Source organism: Pongo pygmaeus, chromosome 17, assembly GCF_028885625.2.
Source record: "Pongo pygmaeus isolate AG05252 chromosome 17, NHGRI_mPonPyg2-v2.0_pri, whole genome shotgun sequence".
NCBI classification, from domain to species: Eukaryota; Metazoa; Chordata; class Mammalia; order Primates; family Hominidae; genus Pongo; species Pongo pygmaeus.
The window spans coordinates 48,632,157-48,658,919 of record NC_072390.2 but is presented as its reverse complement, the minus strand read 5'-3'; the positions used below and the strand labels follow the sequence as shown (position 1 = coordinate 48,658,919).

General features: G+C 33.2%; 1 protein-coding gene across 7 annotated transcripts in view; it reads left to right on the top strand.

Moving 5' to 3' along the window:
- The window catches only part of NOL4 (nucleolar protein 4), a 376,171-nt gene that overhangs the window by 66,058 nt on the left and 283,350 nt on the right, over positions 1-26,763 (top strand). For 6 of the 7 annotated variants that reach the window (XM_054460888.2, XM_054460889.2, XM_054460890.2 and 3 more), the window contains one exon: positions 17,790-17,939. In XM_054460888.2, the coding sequence (XP_054316863.1) occupies positions 17,790-17,939 (150 nt within the window). Of the gene's footprint in view, positions 1-17,789; positions 17,940-18,889; positions 18,953-26,763 lie in introns of all 7 variants that reach the window. The other variant, XM_063653531.1, reaches the window with a different exon arrangement.

The window sequence follows — 26,763 nt, the reverse complement described above, 5'->3', positions numbered from 1 at the left end:
AGTACAATCTTGTCCTGCATAATAATGTTTTGGTCAAGGATGAGTAGTGTATATGATGATGGTCTCATAAGATGATAATACTGTATTTTACATACCTTTTCTGTATTTAAATATATAAATACCCACTGTATTAAAATTACCTACAATATTCAGTACCGTAACATGCTGTATAGGTTTGTAACCTAGAAGCAATATACCATGCAGCCTAGGTGTGTAGTAGGCTATGCCATCTATGTTTGTGCAAGAACACTCTATGATGTTTGCATGATAAAGAAATCACCTAACAATGCGTTTCTCAGAATATATCCCCCTCATTAAGCAATGAATGACTGTAATTCCAAATTTAAGTTTTCCTGCATTCACAACTAAGCCAGTATCGACTGCCTTGTTTTATCAAGTTATTACTATCCTTCATGAATGGTCTGTATCTCATAATTTTCCAACTCAGTTATCAAGGTTTCTCTGATTTATTGAATAAATCAATGATTCTTTATAAAATATATCTTTCAACATTTTTCTTTCTTTTCATGGTTGTTTTCCTCTATCTAAATTAGATTCTCATATTTTTCAAATATATATATGTTACATTTTTAACATCTCTCTGACCAACTTTCACTTATTTGTGGCAGATTTATTTTCTTGAAGTATGGGGATACTCTTGTCATCCTTTCATTCAAAAATTCAAAAGCTCTTTACTGAGAAGAAAGTTACAAATTGGCAAAAGATTCGTATTCAGACTTTATAGAGAACTATAAGAAAAAGGGAGACCAGCCAATAAAATACTGGGCAAGTGACTAAGAGAGATATTCAACAAAAGAGGGTATCTAAATGACTAATAAATGTAAGAAAGGATTCACAACCTCAGTAGTCATCAGAGAAATTAAAATTAAAACCACTATCCACACATGTATCAGAATGACAACAATGAAAAAGATTGACATTCCAAAGTGTTTGTGAGAATGTTGAGCAATCAGAATGTTAGTATACTGCTAGAGAGACATTTAGTTAATACACCCACTTGGGAAAAACTATTTAGCACATTTTACAAAGAGAGATATATATATAGCAATTCTATATGACATGAGTGATGGGTGCACAAAAAAACACGAATGAAACCGTTATAGCAGTACTATTTCTAATAGTTAAAAAATATAAATGACTCTAATGTTTTTCCTGAAAAAAATTGTTAAATAAGTTATTGCATATTTTACTATGGAATACTATGCAACAATAAAAAAGTACTTCTACACACTACAGCATGTATAAATCCCACAAACATAATGACATAACAAAATAGGCAACACGAGTCTATGTTGAGAAGCTAAGTTAGTAGCTGTCTCTGGGGAGGTAAGCAAGATTAGTGATTAGAAAACAGTCAAAGGGAGCTTGTAGGGGTGCTGCTACTCTTCTATTTCTGGAACTTGGTGATCTGTATGTGGATGTGTTTAATGTGTAAATTCATTAAACTTTATATTTTGTTCATTTTGTCTTAGTTATATTTCAATTATTTTTTTAAAGAGTTGTCATTAACTACTGTATTAAATCACTCTCTTCAGCCTTTGCCTGTTGGATTTTAACCTGTTTTCTAGATGTTTCCTCTTACATCTTTGCATGTGTCTTATGTTTTCAACAGATTTGACTAGTAAATGAATTGTTCTTCATATTCATTGTTTTCGTCCTTTTAGTAGTGGAATCCTCTGAACGTTAGCTGGACACATGTCTGACTCCTTTTGGCCAATCTTCTGACCATTTTCTAGCCTGCCTAGGCTCTTCATATGGCTGTGTGATTAAGTTTGGGCCAGTGATTCATAGCGGAAGTGATGGGTCCGACTTACTTCCTGTATGTTACTTTCACTTTTACTTCCGGCTGGGAAATAGCAATGTCTGGGAAACCTTGGCAGCCACGTGTTCTAGATGGCAGAGCTACCATGCTGGCTGTGGATCACTGGACTGTTAGATGAAAGAGAAATTAATTTCTGTTTTATTTAAGCTATAATATTTTGAGGTTCCTTTATTACAATATAGTCTCTGTCTTAACACCGTTTGTTATAAACATTGCAATTCATATGTGTCTTTGTGCATTGATTTGGCTAATCACTCTTTCCAGAGATGACCTGACCTACTGAAATGATCTCCAAGAAGTGCCATATTCACTGATTTATATCTTGCAGTGCTTTCCATTTCTTAGATATCTGACCATGGGGAATGTATTCATTTATTTGAGTCTCAGCTTCGTTACCTGTGAAATGGGAATAATAGATGATTATTATGAACACTAAAGGAGTTAATACCTGTAAAGTGTTTAGCAGTCTGGAGTACATATTAAGCACTCAACAAATATTATTTTCACCTAATAGTTTTAATGTAAATAATTGATATGGAACTGAGCAATAGCACAACAAATAAAATGTACATTGGAAGAGGATATGAATTAAGGACATTTAAGAGACAAGTTCGTGTTGTTTCATGATTCGAGCCTTCTAGAGATTTGTTATTATTTTATAAATATTGGAAATAGTGTAATGTTAATATAAATATACTTTATGACCAATTAATTCTGCTCCTAGTGATGTATCGAAAAGGAATGAGTACATGGGTATATGAAAAATATAACGAAAATATTTATAGCAGCATTATCTTTAATAGAAACAACTGGAAACAACCCCGTTGTTTCCTACACATAAGAGCAAAACTAACTCTTAATTTTGGCAAATTTATTTTAACTGTCCCATGCTTCTCTTTCTTCTCAAAAATTGGTAATAATAGTGCCTGACTATTGACTGCTTAAGAATATGACTTATCTATTACAATGTGATTTGGGGAAAAATTGCTAAAAGTCTCTAAGGTATTAAACATAAATTGAACTTCTATTTTTAGTATTCCCTTTCAATTATCTTCTAGCAATTTTCTTTTGTCTAAAGTACTTCCTTTAAGTCCCTTCATAAGGGTGGTAAATGTTTTTGGTGTGTTTGCCAGAAGAAAACACTCTTTCTTTCATGATAATTTATCTGATTATATAAATCTATATTTTTCAGCATTTGCCCTCAGAGTCATGAAGCTATTATTGTATTGCCTTCTCACTTGGTGACTATTGAGAGGTTTGCTGTCAGACAAACTCTTGTTCCATCAGGGTGATCTGTCTCATCTTTCTGGCTGTTTTTTTTTTAAATATAATCAGTTTGTGGTTATCTGCAGTTTTATACATAGTAATGTATGCAAGAGTGAATTTTTGCAAACAAAATTATCCTGTGTGGGATTCACTGTGTTTCTTAAATCTGAGGTCTCATAGCTCTATTAATTTTCCTCCATTGTTTCCCCAAAAGATTAGACTATTTTGTTTTCAAACCAAGAGCCAAATAAACCTAAGACACATCACCTGGTCATGTCTATTTACAAGTAGTTCATTCGTTCACTGCATGTGGACATTTTTTTAAGAGTCCTATTTTTACATGAACATTTCTGTTTCAAGTCTTGTGGCCCATTGCTCACATGATGCTAGAAATTTACCTGACTTTGTCAACTCTGCATTTTAAACTATGCTTATGAGTCATTCTTTCTAGTTATTTTATAATGGAAGATTTCTTTCTTTTTAAAAAGAATATTAAAATAAGTTAGTGTTTCATTTCCTATCCTTGGCAGATTTTTATTTTTCAATATGAATTGTTTCGAAAAAAAAGTTAGTGATACATGCACTAAAAAGGGATACAAATATTTCGTTATTATGTTTTAATTTAATGTGAATTTTTCATTTTTCAAATTGATCAAGCATAGTTTACAAAAAATTCCTTGAGCTGGTTGTCAGTCCACTAGAATAACTTTCCTCTGTTGCCACACAGGACAGCAAGGCTTTCACTCCCCCAAAGAGTATATCCTTTTCCCCCTCTCATTTTAAATAGACTTCAGGTTCACAGCAATACTGAGCAAAAGTACAGAGTTTCCAGGTATCCCCTGCCCTCACAAGCTCATAAGCACCCCTGCTATCAACATCCTGCACCAAAGTGATACATTGGTTACAATCAATGAAACTACATTGGCATATCATTAAAATCCGAAGTTTACATTAGGGTTAAATCTTGGTTTTGTACATTCCATGAGTTTGGAAAAAAATGTATAATGACATGTATCTACCAATATAGTGTCATACAGAATAGTTTCACTACCCTAAATATATGTTGTGCTTTGTCTATTAATCCTTCCCTTCCCATAAGCTCTGGCAACCACTGATCTTTTTACTGTCTCCTTAGTTTTGCCTTTTTCCAGAAGGTCAGATATTTGGAACCATATAGTATTTAGACCTTTCAGATTGGCTTCTATCACTCGATAATATGCATTTAAGATTCTTTCATGTATTTTCATGGCTTGATAGTTCATTTTTTAGTGCTAAGCAGTATTTCATTGTCTGGGTGCACCAGAGATTATTCACTCACCTACTGAAGGACATCTTGTTTGCTTCCAAATTTTGGCAATTATAAATAAAGCTGCTATAAACATCTGTATGTAGGTGTTTTTGTAGACTTAAGTTTTCAACCTCTTTGGGTAAATACAAAGGTTTATGTTTGGTGGATCATATGACAAGAGTGTGTTTAGTTTTATCAGAAAGTGCTAAACTTTTTTCTAAAGTGCTATAAAGTTTTGCAATCCTATGAACAATTAATGTTCTTTTTGCTCCATATCCTCACCAGCTTTTGGTGGTGCTAGTGTTTTGAATTTTGGCCGTTCTAATAGTTATGTAGTGGTATCTCATTGTTTTAATTTGCATTTTCTGAGTGGCATGTGATGTCGAGCATCTTCTTTGGTGAGGTGTCTGTTCAGATCTTTTGTACATTTTAAAATCAGTTTGTTTGTTATCCTATTGTTGAATTTTATGAGTTATTTGTATATTTCAGATAACAGTCCTTTATCAGATTTTCTTCCAGTCTGTGGCTTGTCTTCTTCCAGTCTGTTGCTTGTCTTCTCCTTCTCTTGACTATGTCTTTCATGATCAGAAGTTTTGAATTATAATGAAGTCTAGCTTATCAATTCTTTCATTCATGGATCATGCCTTTGGTGTTGTATCTAAAAAGTAGTCATATCCATGCCCAAGTCATGTAGATTTTATCCTATTTTATCTTCTAGGATAAAAGTTGTATATATTTTTTGTATTTAACATTTAGTCTAGGATTCATTTTCAACTGAAAATCTTTTTGAACGATGTAAGTTCTGTGTCTAGCCTCCTTTTTTCCACACCTGCATATCCAGCTGTTCTGCAACATTTGTTAAAACAATCTTTTCTCCATTGTATTGCTGTTGCTCCTTTGTCAAAGATCAGTTGATATATTTATGTAGGTCTATTTCTGGGCTCTCTATTCTATTCCACTGATCCTCATTTGTTCTGTTGCCAATACATACTGTCTTGATTACTACAGCTTTATAGTAAGCCTTGAAGTTGAGTAGTGTCAGTCCTATGACTTTATTCTTCTCCTTTAATATTGTGTTGGCTATACTTGGTGCCTTTAAATTTCCTTCCACATTTTTTGAGGGCACTATTCTCAACGTTTTCTTCATGTAATAGGCTTAGTCAGATATTTGAAGGATGCACATTATCAGTAATAGAGTAGTAACTAACATTTGTTGAGTACTTATTAAATTCTGGGCAAAATTCAATTAATCATAAATTAAGTAGATATATTATATAATTATCATCATATTTTAGATGAGAAAACCAAGGCCCGGGGAAATGTAAGAAAATTCCCCAAGGCAACTTAGGTAGTAAATAGAGGAATATGATAGTCTGCCTCAAAGGGGCATAATGTGGTATCACCTCCCAGTACCTACAGCATTAACTAACTTTCAGCAAGGAAATTCTTCAAATAAACCAGGTTATAGAGGTATAAATTCTACTTCAATTGAATATTTGCTGATTATGTACTATATACCAGGGACAATTCTAGGTATTGCATTTTCAAAATAATGATCACTAAGCATTTTCTCTTAATGAGTTCATTGTGTAGAGTGTCATATAGTGAACAAACAAGTTAAAATAAAATAATAGCTTTCTCCAAAGGGTGCCACACTGGAATCAACCTAGACAGTCATCAACTGGAGAATAGAAAGACAAATTATGGCATCATCATGCAATGGGATATTATTCATCAATGAAAACATAGGGTATGATGATAACAAAGTTTTGATATCTCTCTCACAGATCTTACTTGCTAAATCTTCATGTTTACTTCCTATTAAAACACTATCATAGCTATTCTGATTAATTTAGTAGTGAAATAATAATCTTTCTTTCTAGGCTTTAAATCCTTCCCTTGTATTTAGGTTTTAAATTCTTACTTTGTGGCCACATGCACCCTAACAAAGTTACTCGTCCCAGAATTTTCCCAAAATAAAAGTCCTTTTATTTTCTGGGATTATTATTCACAAGATTGACACTTATCTCTGAAGGCTTTAAAGATTTTTATTCTTTTAGCATTTCTTTCCAATATGCTCATGTATTACAGATTGTTGGCTATGGACACCAGAAATATTTTGACCTATTTTTAATCATTAAAATTACTATGAATATTAGCATGTCTCAACCTAATTTTTATTTTCTTTGCTCTGCATCCTATCCCCAAAGGTATAAAAAGGAATTTACTGCTCTATCACAAAATGATTATGCCTATTAGTTAAGGGAAAATGCAAGAAGATGTAATTGTACTTCTCAATTGCAGTCAAACACTGAATTAGCCACAATATCTAAAAAAGATAGCTCAAATGATTAAATCTTCAGAGGAACCCTATATTTATATTAAATAATTCATTTCTCAAGGAAAAAAAATAGTTTGTATATATTTTTGCAAGAAGAGCTAACTATCCTAAATATATATGCACCCAATACAGGAACACCCAGATTTATAAAGCAAGTCCTTAGAGACCTACAAAGAGACTTAGACTCCCACACAATAATAGTTGGAGAATTTAATACCCCACTGTCAATATTAGACAGATCAACGAGACATACAATTAACAAGGATGTTCAGGATTGGACTCAGCTCTAGACCAAGCAGACCTAATAGACATCTACAGAACTCTCCACCTAAGATCAACAGAATGTATTCTTCTAAGCACCACGTCTCACTTATTCTAAAACTGACCACATAATTGGAAGTAAAACACTCCTCAGCAAATGCAAAAGAATGGAAATCATAACAGTCTCTCAGACCACAGTGCAATCAAATTAGAACTCAGGATTAAGAAACTCACTCAAAACTGTACAAGTACATGGAAACTGAACAACCTGCTACTGAATGACAACTGGGTAAATAACGAAATTAAGGCAGAAATAAATAAGTTCTTTGAAATCAATGAGAACAAAAACACAATGTCCCAGAATCTCTGGGACACAGCTAAGGCAGTGTTTAGAGGAAAATTTATAGCACTAAATGCCCACAGGAGAAAGCCGTAAAGAGCTAAAATTGACACCCTAACATCACAATTAAAAGAGCTAGAGAAGGAAAAAGCAAACAAATTCAAAAGCTAGCAGAAGACAAGAGATAACTAAGATCAGAGCAGAACTGAAGGAGATAGAGAAAAGAAAACTCCTTCAAAAAATAAATGAATCTAGGAGCTAGTTTTTTTTTTTTGAAAAGATCAACAAAATAGACAGATCGCTAGCCAGACAAAGAAGAAAATAAAGAAGAATCAAACAGACACAATAAAAAATGATAAAGGGGATATCACCACTGATCCCACAGAAATACAAACTACCATATAAACACCTCTATGTAAATAAGCTAGAAAATCTAGAAGAAATGGATAAATTCCTGGATACATACACCCTCCCAAAACTAAACCGGGAAGAAGTTGAATCCCTGAGTAGACCAATAACAAGTTCTGAAATTGAGACAGTAATTAATAGCCTACCAACCAAAAAGACCCAGGACCAGATGGATTCACAGCCAAATTCTACTAGTGGTACAAAGAGGAGCTGGTACCATTCCTTCTGAAACTATTCCAAACAATAGAAAAAGAGGAAATCTTCCCTAACTCATTTTATGAGAACTAGAGAAGGAAGAGCAAACACATTCAAAAGCTAGCAGAAGGCAACAAATAACTAAGATCAGAGCAGAACTGAAGGATATAGAGACACAAAAAACCCTTCAAAAAATCAATGAATCCAGGAGCTGGTTTTTTAAAAAGATCAACAAAATTGATAGACCGCTAGCAAGACTGATAAAGAAGAAAAGAGAGAAGAATCAAATAGACGCAATAAAAAATGATAAAGGGGATATCACCACCGATCCCACAGAAATACAAACCACCATCAGAGAATACTATAAACACCTCTACACAAATAAACTAGAAAATCTAGAAGAAATAGATAAATTCCTGGACACATACACCCTCCCAAGACTAAACCAGGAAGAAGTTGAATCTCTGAATAGACCAAGAACAGGCTCTGAAATTGAGGCAATAATTAATAGCTTACCAACCAAAAAAAGTCCAGGACCAGACAGATTCACAGCCGAATTCTACTAGAGGTACAAGGAGGAGCTGGTACCATTCCTTCTGAAACTATTCCAATCAATAGAAAAAGAGGGAATCCTCCCTAACTCATTTTATGAGGCCAGCATCATCCTGATACCAAAGCCTGGCAGAGACACAACAAAAAAAGAGAATTTTAGACCAATATCCCTGATAAACATCAATGCAAAAATCCTCAATAAAATACTGGCAAACAGAATCCAGCAGCACATCAAAAAGCTTATCCACCATGATCAAGTGGGCTTCATCCCTGGGATGCAAGGCTGGTTCAATATGCGCAAATCAATAAATGTAATCCAGCATATAAACAGAACCAAAGACAAAAACCACATGATTATCTCAATAGATGCAGAAAAGGCCTTTGACAAAATTCAACAACCTTCATGCTAAAAACTCTCAATAAATTAGGTATTGATGGGACGTATCTCAAAATAATAAGAGCTGTCTATGACAAACCCACAGCCAATATCATACGAATGGGCAAAAACTGGAAGCATTCCCTTTGAAAACTGGCACAAGACAGGGATGCCCTCTCTCACCACTCCTATTCAACATAGTGTTGGAAGTTCTGGCCAGGGCAATCAGGCAGGAGAAAGAAATAAATGGTATTCAATTAGGAAAAGAGGAAGTCAAATTGTCCCTGTTTGCAGAACTCACATATTATAAAATTAATCATATAAAGTGTATAATTCAACATTTTTAATATGTTCAGAACGTTGTACAACCACCATCCTCTAATTTTAGAACATTTTGTCCCTCCTAAAAGATACTTTGTAGCTATCAACAGCCAGTCCTTATTTTTTTTCTCCTCCCCAGTTCTAAATAAGCAATAAACTACTTTCATTATTTTTATTTTTATTTTTTTGAGATAGTTTCTCACCGTGTTGCCAAGGCTGAAATGCAGGGACAAAATCACGACTCACTGCAGCCTCAACCTTATGGGCTCAAGTGATCCTACAACCTCAGCCTCCTGAGCATCTGGGACTACAGGCCTGTGTCACCATGCCCAGCCAATTTATTTATATTTTTTGTAGCGATGAGGGTCTCACTATGTCTCAAATTCTTGGGCTCAAGAGATCCACCTTCTGCAGCCTCCCAAAGCACTGGGATTACAGGCATGAGCCACCACATCTGCCCCTATTTCTATCTATATACATTTGCCTGTTTTCTACATTTCATATAAATTGAATCATAACATATGTGGTCTTTTATGTCTAGCCTCTTTCATGAAACTTAATGTCTTCAAGGTTTATCCATGGATGAATCAGTACTTCATTTCTTTTTATGGTAGAAAGATATTCCTTTGTATGGTTATGCCACATTTTGCTTATACATTTTTCAGTTCAGGGACATTTGAGTTCCCACTTTTTGGATATTACACATATGCTGCTATTAATATTCATGTATAGTATATTTTGGGTGAACTTATATTATTCCTTTTGAATGTGTGTGTGTGTGTGTGTGTGTGTGTGTTGTATATATATTTCATATATACATGATTTTGGCTTACCAAGTCGTCTGGTAAGTCTATGTTTAACTTTTGTTACTGCCAGTCTTTTCAAAGCAACTGCATTATTTTGCATTCCCACCAGCAATGTATGAGGATTCCAATTTTTCCAGATCCTTGCCAATACTTGTTATTTTTTAATATAGCAATCCTAGTGCATGTGAAGTAGTGTTTCATTGTTATTTTGATTTGCATTTATCTAATCACGAATTATATTAAGCATTTTTTCTTGTGCTTGTTTGTCATTTAAACATCTTTTTGGAGAAATGTCTGTTCAAATTCTTTAACAGTTTTTAAATTGGGTTATTTGACTTTCTATTACTGAGTTGTGTTTTCATATATTATGGATGTAAGTCCTTTATTAGATATATAATTTCCAAATATTTTCTCCCATTTGTATGAGATGTCATTTCACTTTCTGATGGTATTATTTGCATCATAAACATTTTAAATATTTATGTAGTTCAATTTATAATTTTTCCTTTTGTTGCTTTTAATTTTGGCAGTTATGAGGACTTTGCCTTACCCAAGGTTACAAACATTTACTTCTGTGTAACCTTGTACAAATTTTGAGTTTTAGCTCTTACATTTACATTGATCATTTAATTTAATTTTTATGTATGGGTTGAGGTAGGGACCTGACTATTCCTTTTCATTTGGGTATATAGTTGTCCTGGCATTATTTGTTAAATTCTTTTCCTATTGCATTGTTTTGACATGTCTTTTGAAGATGAATTGAATAAATGGAAGGCTTTATTTCTGAAGTCTCAATTTTATTCCACTGATCTATATATCAATTCACATGCCAATACCACACTATCTAATAAAGACTTTAGTGTAGTAAGCTTTGAAATTAAGAAGTGTATGAACTCTGAATTTCTTTTTTTTAAAGGCTATTTTGGCTAATCTCGTTTCCTTGAATTTACATATAAATTTTAAGGCCAACTTGTCAATTTTCATGAAAAGCTATTTGGAATTTTGGTAGTGATTTCAATGATCCTGCAAAATAATGTTTATATTGTCTTCTAGTCTATAAACATAAGGTGTATTTCAGTTTATTTAGCTCATATTAAATATTTTCAGCAATGTTTTATAATGTTCAGTGTATAAGTCTTACACCTTTTTTAACGTTATATCTAAATTATTCCTAAGTATTTTAGTGTTTTGAAACCCTTATAAAAGAAATTATATTTCCCCCTTCATTTTCAGATTGTTTATTGTTAATAAAAAGTACAATTGATTTTTAATATTGACTGGAACTCATTTATTAGTTCTAACTGTTTTTTAATGGGTTCCTTAGAATTTTCTATATATGAGAGCATGTCATTCGTGACACACAAAGCATCTACAAAGATATTTTTACTTCTTCCTTTCCAATTTGGTGTATTTTCTGTTTTTTCCCTGATTAATTTTCCTGGCTAGATTCACCAGTATGATGTTAAACAGATGTGGCTAGAGCACACATTCTTGTTTGGCTTTTATTTTTAGGAGGAAAGCATTCAGTCTCTCACAATTAAATAAGATGTTAGTTATGGGAGGTTTTTGTAGATGTCCCTTATGAAGTTGAGGAAATTCCTTTCTATTCCTAATTTACTTAGAATTTTTGTCAGGGAAGTATGTTGGCTTTTGTCAAATGATTTTTTTTTCCTGGATCTATGGAAACAATAATATGCTTGTGTCCTTTATTGTATTAATATGATATATTAAATTAATTCATTTCATTGTATTAAACTAACCTTGCATTCCTGGAATAATCCTACTTGATTGTGGTATATAATAACTTGTAAATGTGGTTGGATTTGGCTTGCTAGTATTTTATTGAGGATTTTTGTATCTATATTCATAAAATATATTGTTTTGTATATCTTTTTTATCCTGTGATATATTTGATTTTGGTATCAAGATAATGCGGCCTCATTGGATAATTTGGGAAGTGTTTTGTCACCTATTGCTTTAAAAGAGTTTGTGATGAATTCCATTGATTCTTTGAATGTTTGGTTCAGTGAGGCCGTCTGGGCCTGGGCTTCTTCTGTGTGTGAAAAGCTTTTTTTTTTTTTTTTTTTGAGATGGCGTCTCGCTCTGTCGCCCAGGCTGGAGTGCAGCGGTGTGATCTTGGCTCACTGCAAGCTCTGGCCTCCCAGGTTGATGCCATTCTCCTGCCTCAGCCTCCCAAGTAGCTGGCACTACAGGCGCCCACCACCACACCCGGCTAATTTTTTGTATTTTTAGTGGAGACAGGGTTTCACCATGTTAGCCAGGATGATCTCGATCTTCTGACCTCGTGATCCACCCGTCTCAGCCTCCCAAAGTGCAGGGATTACAGGCACGAGCCACCGCACCCCGCCGTGAATAGCTTTTTTAATTACTAATTTTGTCTTTATACTTGTGATAGGCCTATAAATTTTTCGTCAGCCATTATCAGTAATTTAAGTCTTTCTAGGAATTGTTAATTTTATATTATTTTAATTTGTTGACGTACACTTGTTTATGGGTTTTTGTGATTCTTTTATTTTTGTACGGTCAATAATGATCCTTCTTTTATTCCTAATTTTAGTAACTTGAGTCTTCCCTCCTCTTTTTACATTTTCATATAAGTAGAGCTTAAACTTTGCCATTTAAAAAGTTGTTTTCACATGTTGCCTTTTGGTTTTGCTGATTTTGTCCATTGTTTTCTACTCTCCATTTTATTTGTTTCACATCAATTTTTTACATATTCTCTCCCTTCTGCTCGATTTTAGTTTACTCTTTTTCTGGTTACTAAGGTGAAAAGATAAGTCTGATTTGAAATTTTTCTTATTTTTTAATATAGGCATTTAGCACTGGTTTAGGCATGTTGTGTCTTTGTTTTCATTCATCTCAAAGTATTTCTAGTTTTCCTTTGGATTCGTCTGACCAATTAGTTTTCAGAAGTATGTTAATTTCTTTATATTTGTAGTTTTCCCAAATATCCTTGTGTCATTAATTTCTAATTTAATTCCATTTTGGTCATAAAACATGTAAAATATATTTTCAATCGCTTAAATTTATTGAGGCTTGTTTTATGATAGCATGAGGTCTCTCATGAAAAATGTGTTACTGTTTTGTAGAGTGTTCTATGTATGTCTATTAGTTTTTAAAAAATTTTTAAGTATTGTTCAAGTCTTGTATTTCCTTATATATTTTCTGCGTAATTGTTCTACTTTGGAAGGTGAGCTTTTAAGTTTCCAGCTATTATTGTTGAATTGTCTATTTCTCCCTTTAATTCTGTTTTTGCTTCATCAATGTGTGTGTGTGTATGTGTGTGTGTATGTGTGTGTGTGTGTGTCACTTGGAGTCTCTTATTGGGTCCATATATGTTGATCGTTGTTTTGTCTGTCTGGTGAATTGAACCTTTTATTACTATGAAATGAGTCTCTGTATTTTTTTATTATATTTTTAAATTATATTTTAGTGGTTGCTCTTGAGCATACAATAGACATTTGAAATTATCAGAATCTACTTCACATATATAATATTTTGGTGATGACCAAGTAAAGAAATTTTAATTTTATATAGCTATATTTTTTCCCCACTTTTTTGATCTGTGACTGATATATATTTTGTTCTATGGCTGATAAGTCATAAAACTGACACACACATGTAAAACATCTATATATGTTAAAATACAACAATATATTGTTATAACTATTGCTGTTTATAATCTTATATCTTTTAAAGAAGCTGAGGGAAGAAAGTAGAAAAGTATATATATATATATATATATATATATATATACATATATATATATATTTTTTTTTGAGGCGAAGTCTCACTCTGTGGCTCAGGCTGGAGTGCAGTGCCGTGATCTCAGCTCACTGCAACCTACACCTCCCAGGTTCAAGCGATTCTCCTGCCTCAGCCTCCTGAGTAGCTGGGACTACAGGTGCACGCCACCACGCCCAGCTAACTTTTGTATTTTTTAGTAGAGAAGGGGTTTCACCATATTGGCCAGGCGGGTCTTGAACTCCTGACCTCATGATCTGCCTGCCTCAGCCTCCCAAAGAGCTCGAATTACAGGCCTGAGCCACTGAGCCCCGCCAACTTTCTTATTTGACCTTTTTGGTTCTCTTTCTTTCTATGTGTGGATCTGCATCACCATAAGGTATCATTTTCTTACTCCAAACTCTAATACACCTTTGTTTCTGCCCCTTTTCTCTGTTATTGTCAAGTGTGTTACATTTCTATATGTTATTATTCCAATAAATCAATTACATCTTGTTTTATCCAGTTGCGTTTTAAGTCATTCAAGAACAAATATGCAATTATACTGTCTTTAACATTAATATATTACATTATATTAATTTGTATTATATTATATTATTTTTACCTTTACTGGTGCTCTGGATATTTTCATGTGAATTTGAATTACTGTCTGATGTCATTTACCTTCAGCCCAAATAACTTCCTTTAGCATTATCATATGTTATGTCTACTAGCATTGAATTCTCTCAGTTTTATTCATCTGGGATAGTGTATTTCACTTTTTTTTTTTTTTTTGAGACGGAGTTTTGCTCTTGTTGCCCAAGCTGGAGTGCAATGATGTGATCTTGACTCACTGCAACCTCCACCTCCCAGGTGCAAGCTATTCTCCTGCCTCAGCCTCTGAAGTACCTGGGATTACAGGCACGCACCACCACACCCAACTAATTTTGTATTTTTAGTAGAGATGGAGTTTCTCCATGTTGGTCAGGCTGGTCTTGAACTCCTGACCTCAGGTGATCCACCCGCCTCTGCCTCCCAAATTGCTGAGATTACAGGTGTGAGTCACTGCACCCAGCCTTCACCTTAATTTTTGAAAGATAGGTTTCTCTGGCTATAAGATTCCTGGTTGACAGTTTTTTACATTTAGCAATTTGAATATGTCATCCCATTGCATTCTGACCTCCTTTGTTTCTTTTGCGAAGTTAATTGTAATTGGGGTTAACTTATATGTGATGAGTCTTTTATCTCCTGGTGCTTTCAAGACTCTTGTCTTTGCCTTTGGTTTTAATTTCTACTGTACTGTGTCTATTTACTTTTTTTTTTTTTTTGCATTTTTGAAACTTTGGGTTTGTTGAGTTCTAAGCTCATTAAATATATTTCTTCCAGTTTCTGGATGACTTAATTATACCTTACTGTCTAACTCATGAGATTTGGCTGATTTATATGGTAGACCTAACCTCTGAAGGCATTTTTGATTTTTACTTATAGAGTACAGATGTGTATTGTGCTTAAATCATAGTTGAGAGTAAACAGGTCCACATGACAAGAAGATAATAGACAATTTTCCTCCCCAAATATGAGAGATTTTAATATTATCTTGACTAACACTGAACTTCCAATATCTTGAGACAATGTTGACTGTTAAGAAATGCTTGTGAAACTTTTCAAATGTATGCTCCTATGGCACAATTTGTACCTCCTGTGCTCTAACTCATACCTACTGGTAGTTGGTTGAATAATGGCCACCCTAAGATACCAAGTCCTAATTCTTAAAACTTGTAAACATTATCTTGTTTGGTATAAGGACTTTTGTAGATATTATTAAGCATCTTGAGAAGATTACTTTGGATTATCTGATTAGGCTCTAAATCTCATCATAAGGGTCTTCACCAGAGAGAAAAACACAGAGGAGAGATACACAGAAGAAATGATGGTAATATAATGCAGCCTCAAGCTGTGAAATGCTGTCAAGTACCAGAAGCTGGAAGAGGCAAAGAATGGGTTCTCTCCTAGAGCTTCCAGAAAGAGTATAGCTCTGTGGACATTTTGATTTTGGACTTCTGGCCTCCAGGATTATAAGAAAATAAAGTACTCTTTTTGAAAACCACTCATTTTGTAGTAAGTTGTTAGAGAATCCATAAGAAATTAATATATTACCCTAGCAATCATTTCTTTAATACCTATTTTCTGCATTAAACTGTAAGCTTCACAAATGCCTCAATTATCTGTCTTACACATCTTGCTAACTCCAGCTACTAGCAGAGGGTTAAATAGTATCTGGGCCTTGTTGAATACTTATTGATAAAATGGGTAAATAGGCTGTGATACCCACATCACTCACAGTTGAGTATTTAGCTAGATAAATGAATGAACATGTGAATGAATTAAAGGACAAATATATATTTATTCCCATAAACAATAAATACAGACTAAGTGTAAAAGATTATGATATTTTTTGGTTTTCCAGAAAAGGAACCCTCTCAGTTCCTTTGCTGGAGACTGTACAAATTTCATGGCTGGGAACAAAGAAGACAAAATTTTATGGGTGGTTTTACTAGTGGATAGAGTTAGAATTTGAGTTTTCAGCCTAGGAAAGGTGGTTATTCTCTCAGGTATAGGGCATAGGTCAGGAGGAGGAATATGAAATTGTGTTTTTAGCTATTTGACCTAACATGTGATTTCCTATATATAGTTGTTTGAATATGTTGCTTCAGCCATCACTACTCACAAGGCTTACCGTAAGTCAGAAAAATAAATAAATAAATAACAAAAAACTAACAGAAAGCATTAGGTGACTTACTTTTGGTTTTGCAGTGAGCTCAGTCTGCTGGGGTTACTGTTCAAATAAACTCTTGCCATTTCACTGCATAATGATTTTGCTCAGATTAATCACTGTCTTGTGCTGTATGCTGAGGTTAATGGCTATGTTATGTTACTTCAAATTATATCACAGGGTCCAAATAAGAAGTGTGTGTGTGTGTGTGTGTGTCTGTGTGTGTCTGTGTGTGTGTGTGTGTATGTGTATGTGTGTGTTTGCAAGCAGGAAGCCCTTTCATGTTGCAGTCATGTAAGATTAACTTTATTATCTCATTCCAAAGTTATTTCTTACTCCTCTCTATTATCCATGAAAACGCTTTGTTCTTTGCTGTGCTTCCCAGCAAAATGGCTTTTGCCTGGCTCCAACTCCAACCTATGTTAAATTATATTTCTTCCTGGAATCCACTTCAACAGAAGGTGATATGTTCTCTTAATTCCTATAGTACTTTGCATATTTTTTATCATGGTCCTGAAAATGACAAGAGCCACCGTTTACTGAGAGTTCATTATATGGCAAACATTGGATTACATCCTTTGAATGTATCATTTCATTTAATTCTTACAACAGTTTTGTGTAGTGGGCTCTTTATTTTACAGGAGAGAAACACTGAAATTTAGAGAAGTTTAAGTGATTTGCACAAAATATGCTGCTTCCAAGTAGATCTAAATTTCACCTAGATAATTTCTAGAGCTCATGTTTTTAACCTTTACCACATATTGTTCTTTAGACCAATACTGATAGCATAATAAATGTGTTTTCTTTCCTAGGTTATACAATAACCTAGGATAACTCTGTATCATTTTTTTCATTTCTCGAATTACAACTTCCAGGGCCCAGCAACTCAATATTGTTTGGATGAATTAATAAATATCTAGAATATAATTATTACAATAAAAAATTACTGGGCCTCAAAATATATTTTAAAATAATTTAAGAAAGTCGTACTGATGGCAACAAATAAGTCATTATAAAAACTTAAAAGATGGAATTGATGGGTAAGCATGATTTATTCAATATTAACTATGCCATATATCTTATCTCATGTTTCTTCAAGTTCTGTATGTAAGTAATGCATAAAATATTGAAATATTCATTCATAAATTTCTGACGTTTCCTATATAGATGATTTTGTTGAGGTTATGAAAACATTTTGTTTTAAACAATTTATGTATTAAATGCAAATTAGTTTATTAATCTTATGGGTTTTTGTTATTGTTGTTTTGTTTCCAGGATGGCGTAGGGGTAGATGAGAAGCTGTCTTTACGACGGGTAGCTGTGGTTGAAGATTTCTTTGACATTATTTATTCAATGCATGTGGAAACGGGGCCAAATGGAGAACAAATTCGGAAACACGCTGGACAAAAGAGAACTTACAAAGCAGTAAGTTAAAAAAGAAAAATAAAAGAGCATGCATTTTGAGACTTGATATTATGTATCCTTGTTTAAATGGGTTCGATAATTATAAATATTCTATCTTCAACATAAATTAAGCCATATGATGGTCATGCCCAACATTTAAACTATAATTATTTTGGTTTTATGTTCACTAGTCTATTCATATAATTTACAACTGTCTCTAGAATTTTCATATTGTTGCCTTTAAAAATGTATAACATGTGGTAGTCCCAATCAAATGCCCACAGATGGGAAGATATATTATATATTATATTATGAATATTATATATTCAGTGAGTCATAGCATATGAATTATGGACTGGAACATAAGAACATTTATACTACCACTACTATCAACAACTATTTTCCATCAAATCATATTAATATGTTTAGGTATTTTCTAGTTCATAGTAATAATAAAATCAGTAAGAACATTTTATGTATTTTTTTATATCTCCTTATATTCAATGTATTTATCCTGAAGTGTATGTATTTCTTAATTTTCCAGGATAGATTATTAAAAGATATGTGTTATTTTAATAGATCTAATGCCCTTGAAAGTTCAAAAATGGAAGTACATGATGTTTTTGTCATAAATTTTGTAAAAAGTAGATTGTTAGATATTGAAATATATATTGTCAAAATGGAGTAATATATTATTTCTAAAGTTTCTAATTATACCTACAGTTTGATCTAGACACTTTAATCTAGCTTTTTATTTAATTAAAAACTTTATAAAATCATATTACTATAGATATTTCATCCTGTCTAGGAAAATTGAACAGTCAATTATTCTTCTCCTATATGGGCAAAATGTACATCCGAATTACTTTGTCAGCAATGAGAATAATATCCTTTTTGAGAATTCTTATTGAATTTTGCTTTTGGCTACCTTTATATTAACTGTTTTCAGCTATATTGATATACAATATCAGTCTGGATCCATTTTTTTTTCAGATACAGAAAAATGTGTGAAATGCTCAAAGTTTCAAATACAGGTACCTATGTTTGAAAATTAGCTACTGAGCATAAGAAATAGCTTCTTTTTCATAACTATTTTTTGCTATATTGCCAGGGTCATATTGAATCTTTGTAGTTGCATAATAACCCCTAATACATGTTGTATTTATCCCTCCTCCTCTATGGTTTTGTTTCTTGGCTGTTTCCAAATTGCATGGTTTGTGGGCAGGCACTATTGTAAGTTTCCTTACATAAATCTGCCACATAAACTTTCTTTTGACTTACACATTCCAGGAGACATTCTTGTCATGACTAATGATAATGGCCTAGCTTCTTGAGATATTTTTATATAGACTAACATTACTGAACATACTCATTTTGCCTGTCTCCTAAGCCAGGGTTATTCCTCTGGACAGTAATAGGAAAAAAGAAATGTATATTGATCTACTAATATCACTAACTGTGTAATCTTATAATAATACATTTTCATGAAATAGCTACCTGAACGCGATAGAACTTTGTAAAAGGGCTTTGCTAGGGATGCATAATTTCAATTGTATTAAATGAATAAAAACAAAAACCAAAATAACAAGCAAAAATCAAGTGGTTTCGTTGTCAATAGTAATGTGGCAGCCAAATCTGTTTAGGTGCCAAAAGCAATTTAAAATAATTTAATCTTTGAAATGCATTTATTATAGACCTTTAATCAAAATGCAAAATGAGTCAGTGATTTAAATCCAAATCTCTTGCCCTGTGTTTTCTTAAATGAAATGTAGAGAATCTGATCCATTGCGATTATGCATGCTAAACACTTGTAATAAATTGATAAACATGTTTCCAGTATACACAACTTTGAATTAACATTAGGAAGACATTTTCTACATTTTGGGGTAGGGATACAACCTTTGAAAGTATATCCAGAATCTGAAACCTTATCTAATCCCTCTTGAGAATGTCCTATTTGAATATCCTCTCTTTTCCCAAGTTTTTTATTTGCACATCTAAAGTGTTGTCACCTTTTCCTAATACCATGAAGGTTCTTTTTGGCCTAAACTTTTTCCCTCTGATCTCTCTCAAATGAATTCTAATTGGGAAACATTTCCTTTTTATGCAGTAATAATTCATTATAGGAAAGAAACAAAATATAGAACTGCTTGCAATGCCAGTGAAACTGTGCATGTGACTCTACAGTGAATTTAAGTCTAATGTTAAAATTTGATGTAAGTGTTCAATTAATGAGGCATAAAACTAAAATGTAATTTGAAATAGAATGGTTTAGTGCTATTAAGGCCATAGACTGTTGGGCCAGACTTTAATTCTTAATACTAATGCTGAATTTGGCTAGTCATAGGTAGAATCAGCTAGATAACTATTGCAATTATAATGGTTCCCATTAAGTTTAAGATTTCTTCTAATTCTTAAACATTAGCTTATAGAGCATGCATGATGATTATGTTTATTGACCTTCTTTTTCTCCTTTTTCCTACATGGCCAAGAAACCATACTTATATAACTAATCATTAAAGTGTATCATATTGTCTTAACAATATTATCAATAGATCTAGTGGTCATTTTATTTACTTTGCCTTTTTGCAAATCTTTCTATGTTTTCACTCTGCAGGAAATGGTGGTCCTTTAATGTTGGATTAACTTTTGAATGCATTTGTTTTTTCTATCTGCAGTATATCATTCCTTGAAATATCTAGGCATTTATAAAGCTTAAACTTTATTGTAATCTGATATGACTTTAGATAAAATTGGAGGGTATATATATTATTTCTCATGAGCTCTTGAAAATCCCACACAAAATGACACATTTTAGGAATATGTAAAGGCTATCATAACTATTTTTTCAGTCATTATTGAATTATAGTGACTCTTAGGTCTCTTTATTGCATTTGTATCTGTGTATATATTAACTGTTACTGGTACATTGAATGTGTTTCTTTCAATATATTTGTCCGTAGTCTACTCTTGGTTATCTACATGAACAAAACGGAGAAGAGGTGTGGACAACTCAATATCACTCATGTTTGAACTTAAAATATATCCTTTTACTAAAAAATATAATCTGAATGCAGATGTGGTTAGCAATTTGGAAAGTCACTTCAAAATTAATGATGTGACATTATAAAAATAACTTGGGACCCTGTTTTCTCTTCCAGTGTTTAACTTTTCTCAAATTCTGCCAAAACTTCACCTTCTGTGACTACATCACTGTTTTCTGGTTTTCTTTTATCAATGTATTATATCACAGGGTAAGCGAGTTCAGACACATTTCTTAAATTAGGGACTAATCAAAGGGTTAAGTTTCAAAGCTCTTTCTTGCTACATGTAAAATAAGACTAACTGGTAGAAATCCAGGAACTAAGAGGGAAAGTCAGTGTTATCAATAGAGAAAACAGTCTGCATATATCTGTGTATAAACACATACACACATACAACTCATAGTGTGATATTGTAAACTTATATGTATTACTCATATATATAACTGCCAATAATTACATTCAAGTCAGGAGTGGAGAACATATGCTATAGCTAAAAGGAAATAGGCTGGAAGCCAGACTAACGCAGTTTCAAATTTCAAATCTAACACTCATTTTGTATCTGTACCACTTTTGGCAAATTATTTACTCTTTTTCTTTATATGGTGGATAATGATATACATTGTGCACTAAAATGAATGAGTTACTATGTGTAAAGTCCTCGGCATATAGTAAACTTGTGATTGGTGTTACTTCTCTCTTTCTTTGTCCAATCACTGCTCATGTTTCACGTAGAAGGACAGGCAGCAAAATTAGCATAGCTCTATCATTTACCCTAGTTACAATTACGGATCTAATTTCCTAGGCCCGCTCTGATGCCTCTGTGTTGGTAGACAGGAATAGTAATAACTTTTCATGCAGGCATTTTTTTTGGTGCGTCCTTTAGATGTCACTATCCCTGGAAGTCCACAGTTTGGGTTTATAAGAAAGCATGAGGAAAGGCCAGAGTTCTTGTGTTTAGGAGCTCTCCTGCCAAATGAAATTTGTGAGAGCTTCAGTTATTTCATTTGCTTTTCCCAAAGATTAAATCTGTTAAACTAATTTCAAATTAATTTTCTGGAAAAAAATAAAATTGTCTCTTTTTTAAAAAAATGCTTTTAATATGAATGGGATATTCCTTTCCAGAGATATGCTGTAGAATAGTAACATATTCATGTAGAATCTCTACAGCCTTACTCTGAAGATTAACAAAGAAAATATTTATACTATCATATCTAGGACACTTAACCTTAAAACCCTAGTTAGCATTATTTTTTGGCTAGTTCTTTTTATAAATATCTATTGGTTCACTGTCTCTATTGCTAAATAGAATATTGTAACTTGCACCAGTTTCTGCTAGTTTGGCATGTAAAAATTCGCAGAATTTTTGTCAACTTATAATGGGACTAATTTTAACCAAATTTGCAGCCATCATGGTGTGGAAAAATAGCACTAAAGTCAAATTCAAGAATTCTGAACAATTCATTTAACCTCTTTGTGCATAGGCCACAATTCACTCACATATATGATATAATTCTATAGTCTAAGACAGAGTTTGTAGAGCTTGCAGATCTTAACAGTGTTGAAATAGGGGTTTATCTACATACCTTTTTGATTCGTGCCAGGAAGTCTTTGGTCTGAAGCACATTTTCCTTCTTAGTCATAGTGCCTCAAGTTTTACAATTAGAACTCAATCTATTTGCGTTAAACCATTGACTCCTGTATTTTTATATAAAATTCAAATATCATTAGGCAAGAGAAGGTGGAGAATCAATTAAGTTGCTAGCAGTCATTGATACTTTATATGATCATTTAACATACTTGTTTCTGTCTCTCATCTCTAGCTAAATTTAACTCAAGTCAGGAGTGAGATAGAAAGAAAAGGTGAGTCATTGGCATAGAGCAATCTATTGACCTCCCAATTAGCACAGGACCTGTCTGGTTTTTTGTTTTTTGTTTTTTTTTGAGACAGTTTTGCTCTTATTGCCCACGCTGGAGTGAAATGGTATGATCTAAGCTCACTGCAACCTCCGCCTCCCGGGTTCAAGCGATTCTCCTGCCTCAGCCTCCCAAATTGCGGGAATTATAGGCAGTCACCACCATGGCTGGTTAATTTTTTTGTATTTTTAGTAGAGACGGGGTTTCACCATGTTGGTCAGGCTGGTCTCAAACTCCTGACATCAGGTGATCTGCCTGCCTCGGCCTCCCAAAGTGCTGGGATTACAAGCATGAGCCATTGCACCAAGCCTTGATTCTTATATGAGTCCTAATGTGGCATCACACCTAATAGCGTTTCTTATGTGTTTGACAGTTAAAAGTTAAGAACCATGTCACCAAGATGAGGAAGAAGTCTCAGCAAACTCCATAGAAAAATCTTTATTTTCATAAAAAGGGGAACTATATCTATTCAAAATATTTAAAAATGTTAGAGTATATTTTGAAATAAATGAATATCATTAAATGAAAAACTGAGAATTACATACGTTTCTCAGAAAAAAATACTCTCTAGGCATGATTCACTCATAGAATATAAAAATACTCTGTGTTTGAGTCTCTTTCCCTTCTTTTTACTATTCTGAATTTTTCCCTTTCTTGCCACGGATCTAAGTGCAAGTATAGATTGTCTTTGAAGCAAAGGGGCTAAGAAAATCTCTATCAGGCTTAGAACTTAATTTCATTTCTGTAGCCAAATTCTTTAATGTAGAAAGAAAATTAAGGCAAAATAACACAACAGACAAATATAGGTTCCTGCCTTTTTAATGCAGATGCATTGTTTTTTCCCCATTTTATTATTACAAACTAGAGTACCTTAAATAAGCTTCTGTTCTGGATGTCTAACTGAGATAGAAAAAACTTAAAATGAACTATTCTAAGTTCAAATTTTTGGTAGACTTTGTCCAATATTGAACTCATTAATAATTTACACTGTTACACAATAAATCTGTGATCTAAAATTGTATTTTATAGCTATTTTACCTTAGAGAGTTTATCAGTATAAAATAGCACTCAAATGTAGATATTTTACAGATAATTTTGTTAGGTTATTTTGCTTTGTGTCTCTCTATATAAATATAAAATATCTAGATATATCTGTAGCTATCTATAGATAAATAGATCTATGTCTTTCTATATCTATTTATATCTATATAGACATATATGTATCCATCTATCTCTTTCTCTCTATATATACATATATATCTATTAGATATATAGATACATATCTATATATACATATGTAGGTATATCTCTCTGTATCTATATAGATATAAATATAGAAAGATGTAGATCTATCTCTCTATATATATTCTCATATATATAGAGAGAGAACCGTATATATATATATATATATATATATATGGTTATCACATATATAATATCACATTTGAGGTAGAATATAAATACATTACTTTTCACATTGGTTTATTTATCAGTTACACACATACACACACACCCCATATCCACACAAGCATATATAGGTTTTACACAAGTGATTTCTAAATATTAGCTACAACTACTGAATATTATTCAGATTATTGTCAGATGTGTACAACATCTCAGAAGGAAACAGTTAAAAATAATTCAGCATGATAATTAAATTTATTAACTAGCAATCCTAAAACAAAAGAATAGCTTACTGCCATTCATTAAAATTGAATTATTTCTCATATAGGTGTAGTTGCTCATCGCAGTGGCCAGAGTAATACTGCAAATCTGTAAGATTCAGAAGCTGTCTTCTTGGTAGTGGAGACAAAAAAAAAAAAAAAAAAAAGACGTAAGAGCTCATCCAAACAAGTTTATCATCAGCTAGTGTCACACACCACATCATCAATAATTTTTATGTTAAATTATAATATCCCAGTGAATATTCCTTGAAATATAATTTACCTTTTGTAGAAACTTCATTAGTTCTTTATGACAGCCTAGTAAATTACTGCTTTAGTGCTCCCTAGTGGTGAAAAGGAGCCAATGCGGCTTTAAAAAGTAGCTGGTTAATGCCTCCTAGTGGGTGATTCTCATCTCACTCAGATCAAGAGGTTTGTTTTCCTTGCTACTCTGATAGCGTAAAAAAAAAATAAAATGACCAAATTTCTTAAAGTGCCTGCATGTATGCACCTATATAAATAACTATATAGGTAACGAATTTGAATAGAGTATAATAGCGAGGAGATGTAAGACATGGGAGACTGGCATGAGATTGTGGAGACAGAATGGGCCAGCTTTGATGCCAACTAGACTTGAGTTTAAATCTTGATAGTGTAAGTTCTACATGTGTGATGCTGGCATGTTATTATTTTGTAGGGTTGTTTTTAGGGCCATAAATAATATAGGTAAAGTTTTAACATAATAATTGCTTCAAACACTATAGATATAATAATAATGTGGTGACTAGAAAGATGGGTTTTTTCTTTTAATATGGAGTTGTTTTGGGGGTAACAGATGTTCTAAATTGCTTTTTCCCCCTATTAATCAGGTAATGAAAAGCTTACTTCTTTTTTTGTGTCTACTATGCTCCTTAGTGACCTATGGATAATACCCACCCATGTCTTCATTTATGATTTTCTCATAAATTTGAGAATATTATTCACTAGCTTTATGAGCAGCAGACTTAGTTGTCTTATGATAAGTAAAGAGCCAGCTTTTACCTATTTTTATCCATTTATCTCTTCTACTTCCCGTTTTCCCCTCCACCTTCAATTTCCTGGGAATGTCCTCTCACAGTAAACACTTTCCTCAGCTGTATTTGAGTTCCTTGGTTACGGGTGAATTCTGAAAGAAACTGAGTCGGTAACCTAGTTGCTCTTCGAGAATTTGGAATTTGGAACAGGAAGTTTCTATCTTTCTGTGCTTTTTCTCATCAACAGATAATTCATAGCTGTGATATATTTGGTCAGATATATTCATTAGTGTCTAATTATTTACATAGTCTAAAGTGTTATCTCTGAATTGGGCTATATAGGCCTTAGGGGCAGACAGGTGGCATTGTCCCAAGTACTCCAGGCCTTTTGATATCCCATAATATGTTAATTTTCAGCACCACCAAACCCCAGATATTGTAATAACCAAAATGCCTTCTTATTCTCTGTTTGCAAAAGTCACCTAGTGAGAACAGTAAACGCTCCCAGTTGAGAGACATTTTATAAAGGAAACCACATAGCCAGTTCTTTCCTTGGTACCTTTGAAAAATGTGTTTCTTATTTGCCAGTTGTTGAGCAATTCAATAATTCAGACAACTGATTCTGCAACCATAGTGCGCTGTCATCATCTCACAGACTCTGCACTTTGCCTCCTGCATAAATACATGAACGATATGCAAATTACTGGAGTCCCTAACAGAATGAAGTGAAATCTTCGCCATCTTTCTCTGTCACCCTAAGATGGCTAATTATTGCCTGCTTTGAGTGGCTACAGCAACTGTATTCTTGGATATGTGTTCAAAAAGAATTGCTGGCTCCCCACTGACCAGCAGTGTGTAAGAAAGGTAAACTTTAATAAGGGGAGTTGCAACAGAAGCCTAGGAGGTTTTGAACATGCCGATGAACTCTAAACCAGAAAAGTGGCATTGTTTGTGGTTCTCCCCTATGGCCCAGGGGAAATATAAATGTATCATATTACACATACTCTTCAGGAAAAATCAAGACAGGAAGAGGTTTTCCACATTCCCATGTAAGTAATTGTGTATTTTAATGTAATTCTTCATGTCACAAGTAATTCTATAAAGAGTGACTTTGCTGAGTTATCTTATTTAATGCAATATTTAGGAATTATCTTTATTTTATGATTAGTGAACATGCATGAAAAAGATCTTTTCCATTGCCCATCTGCTT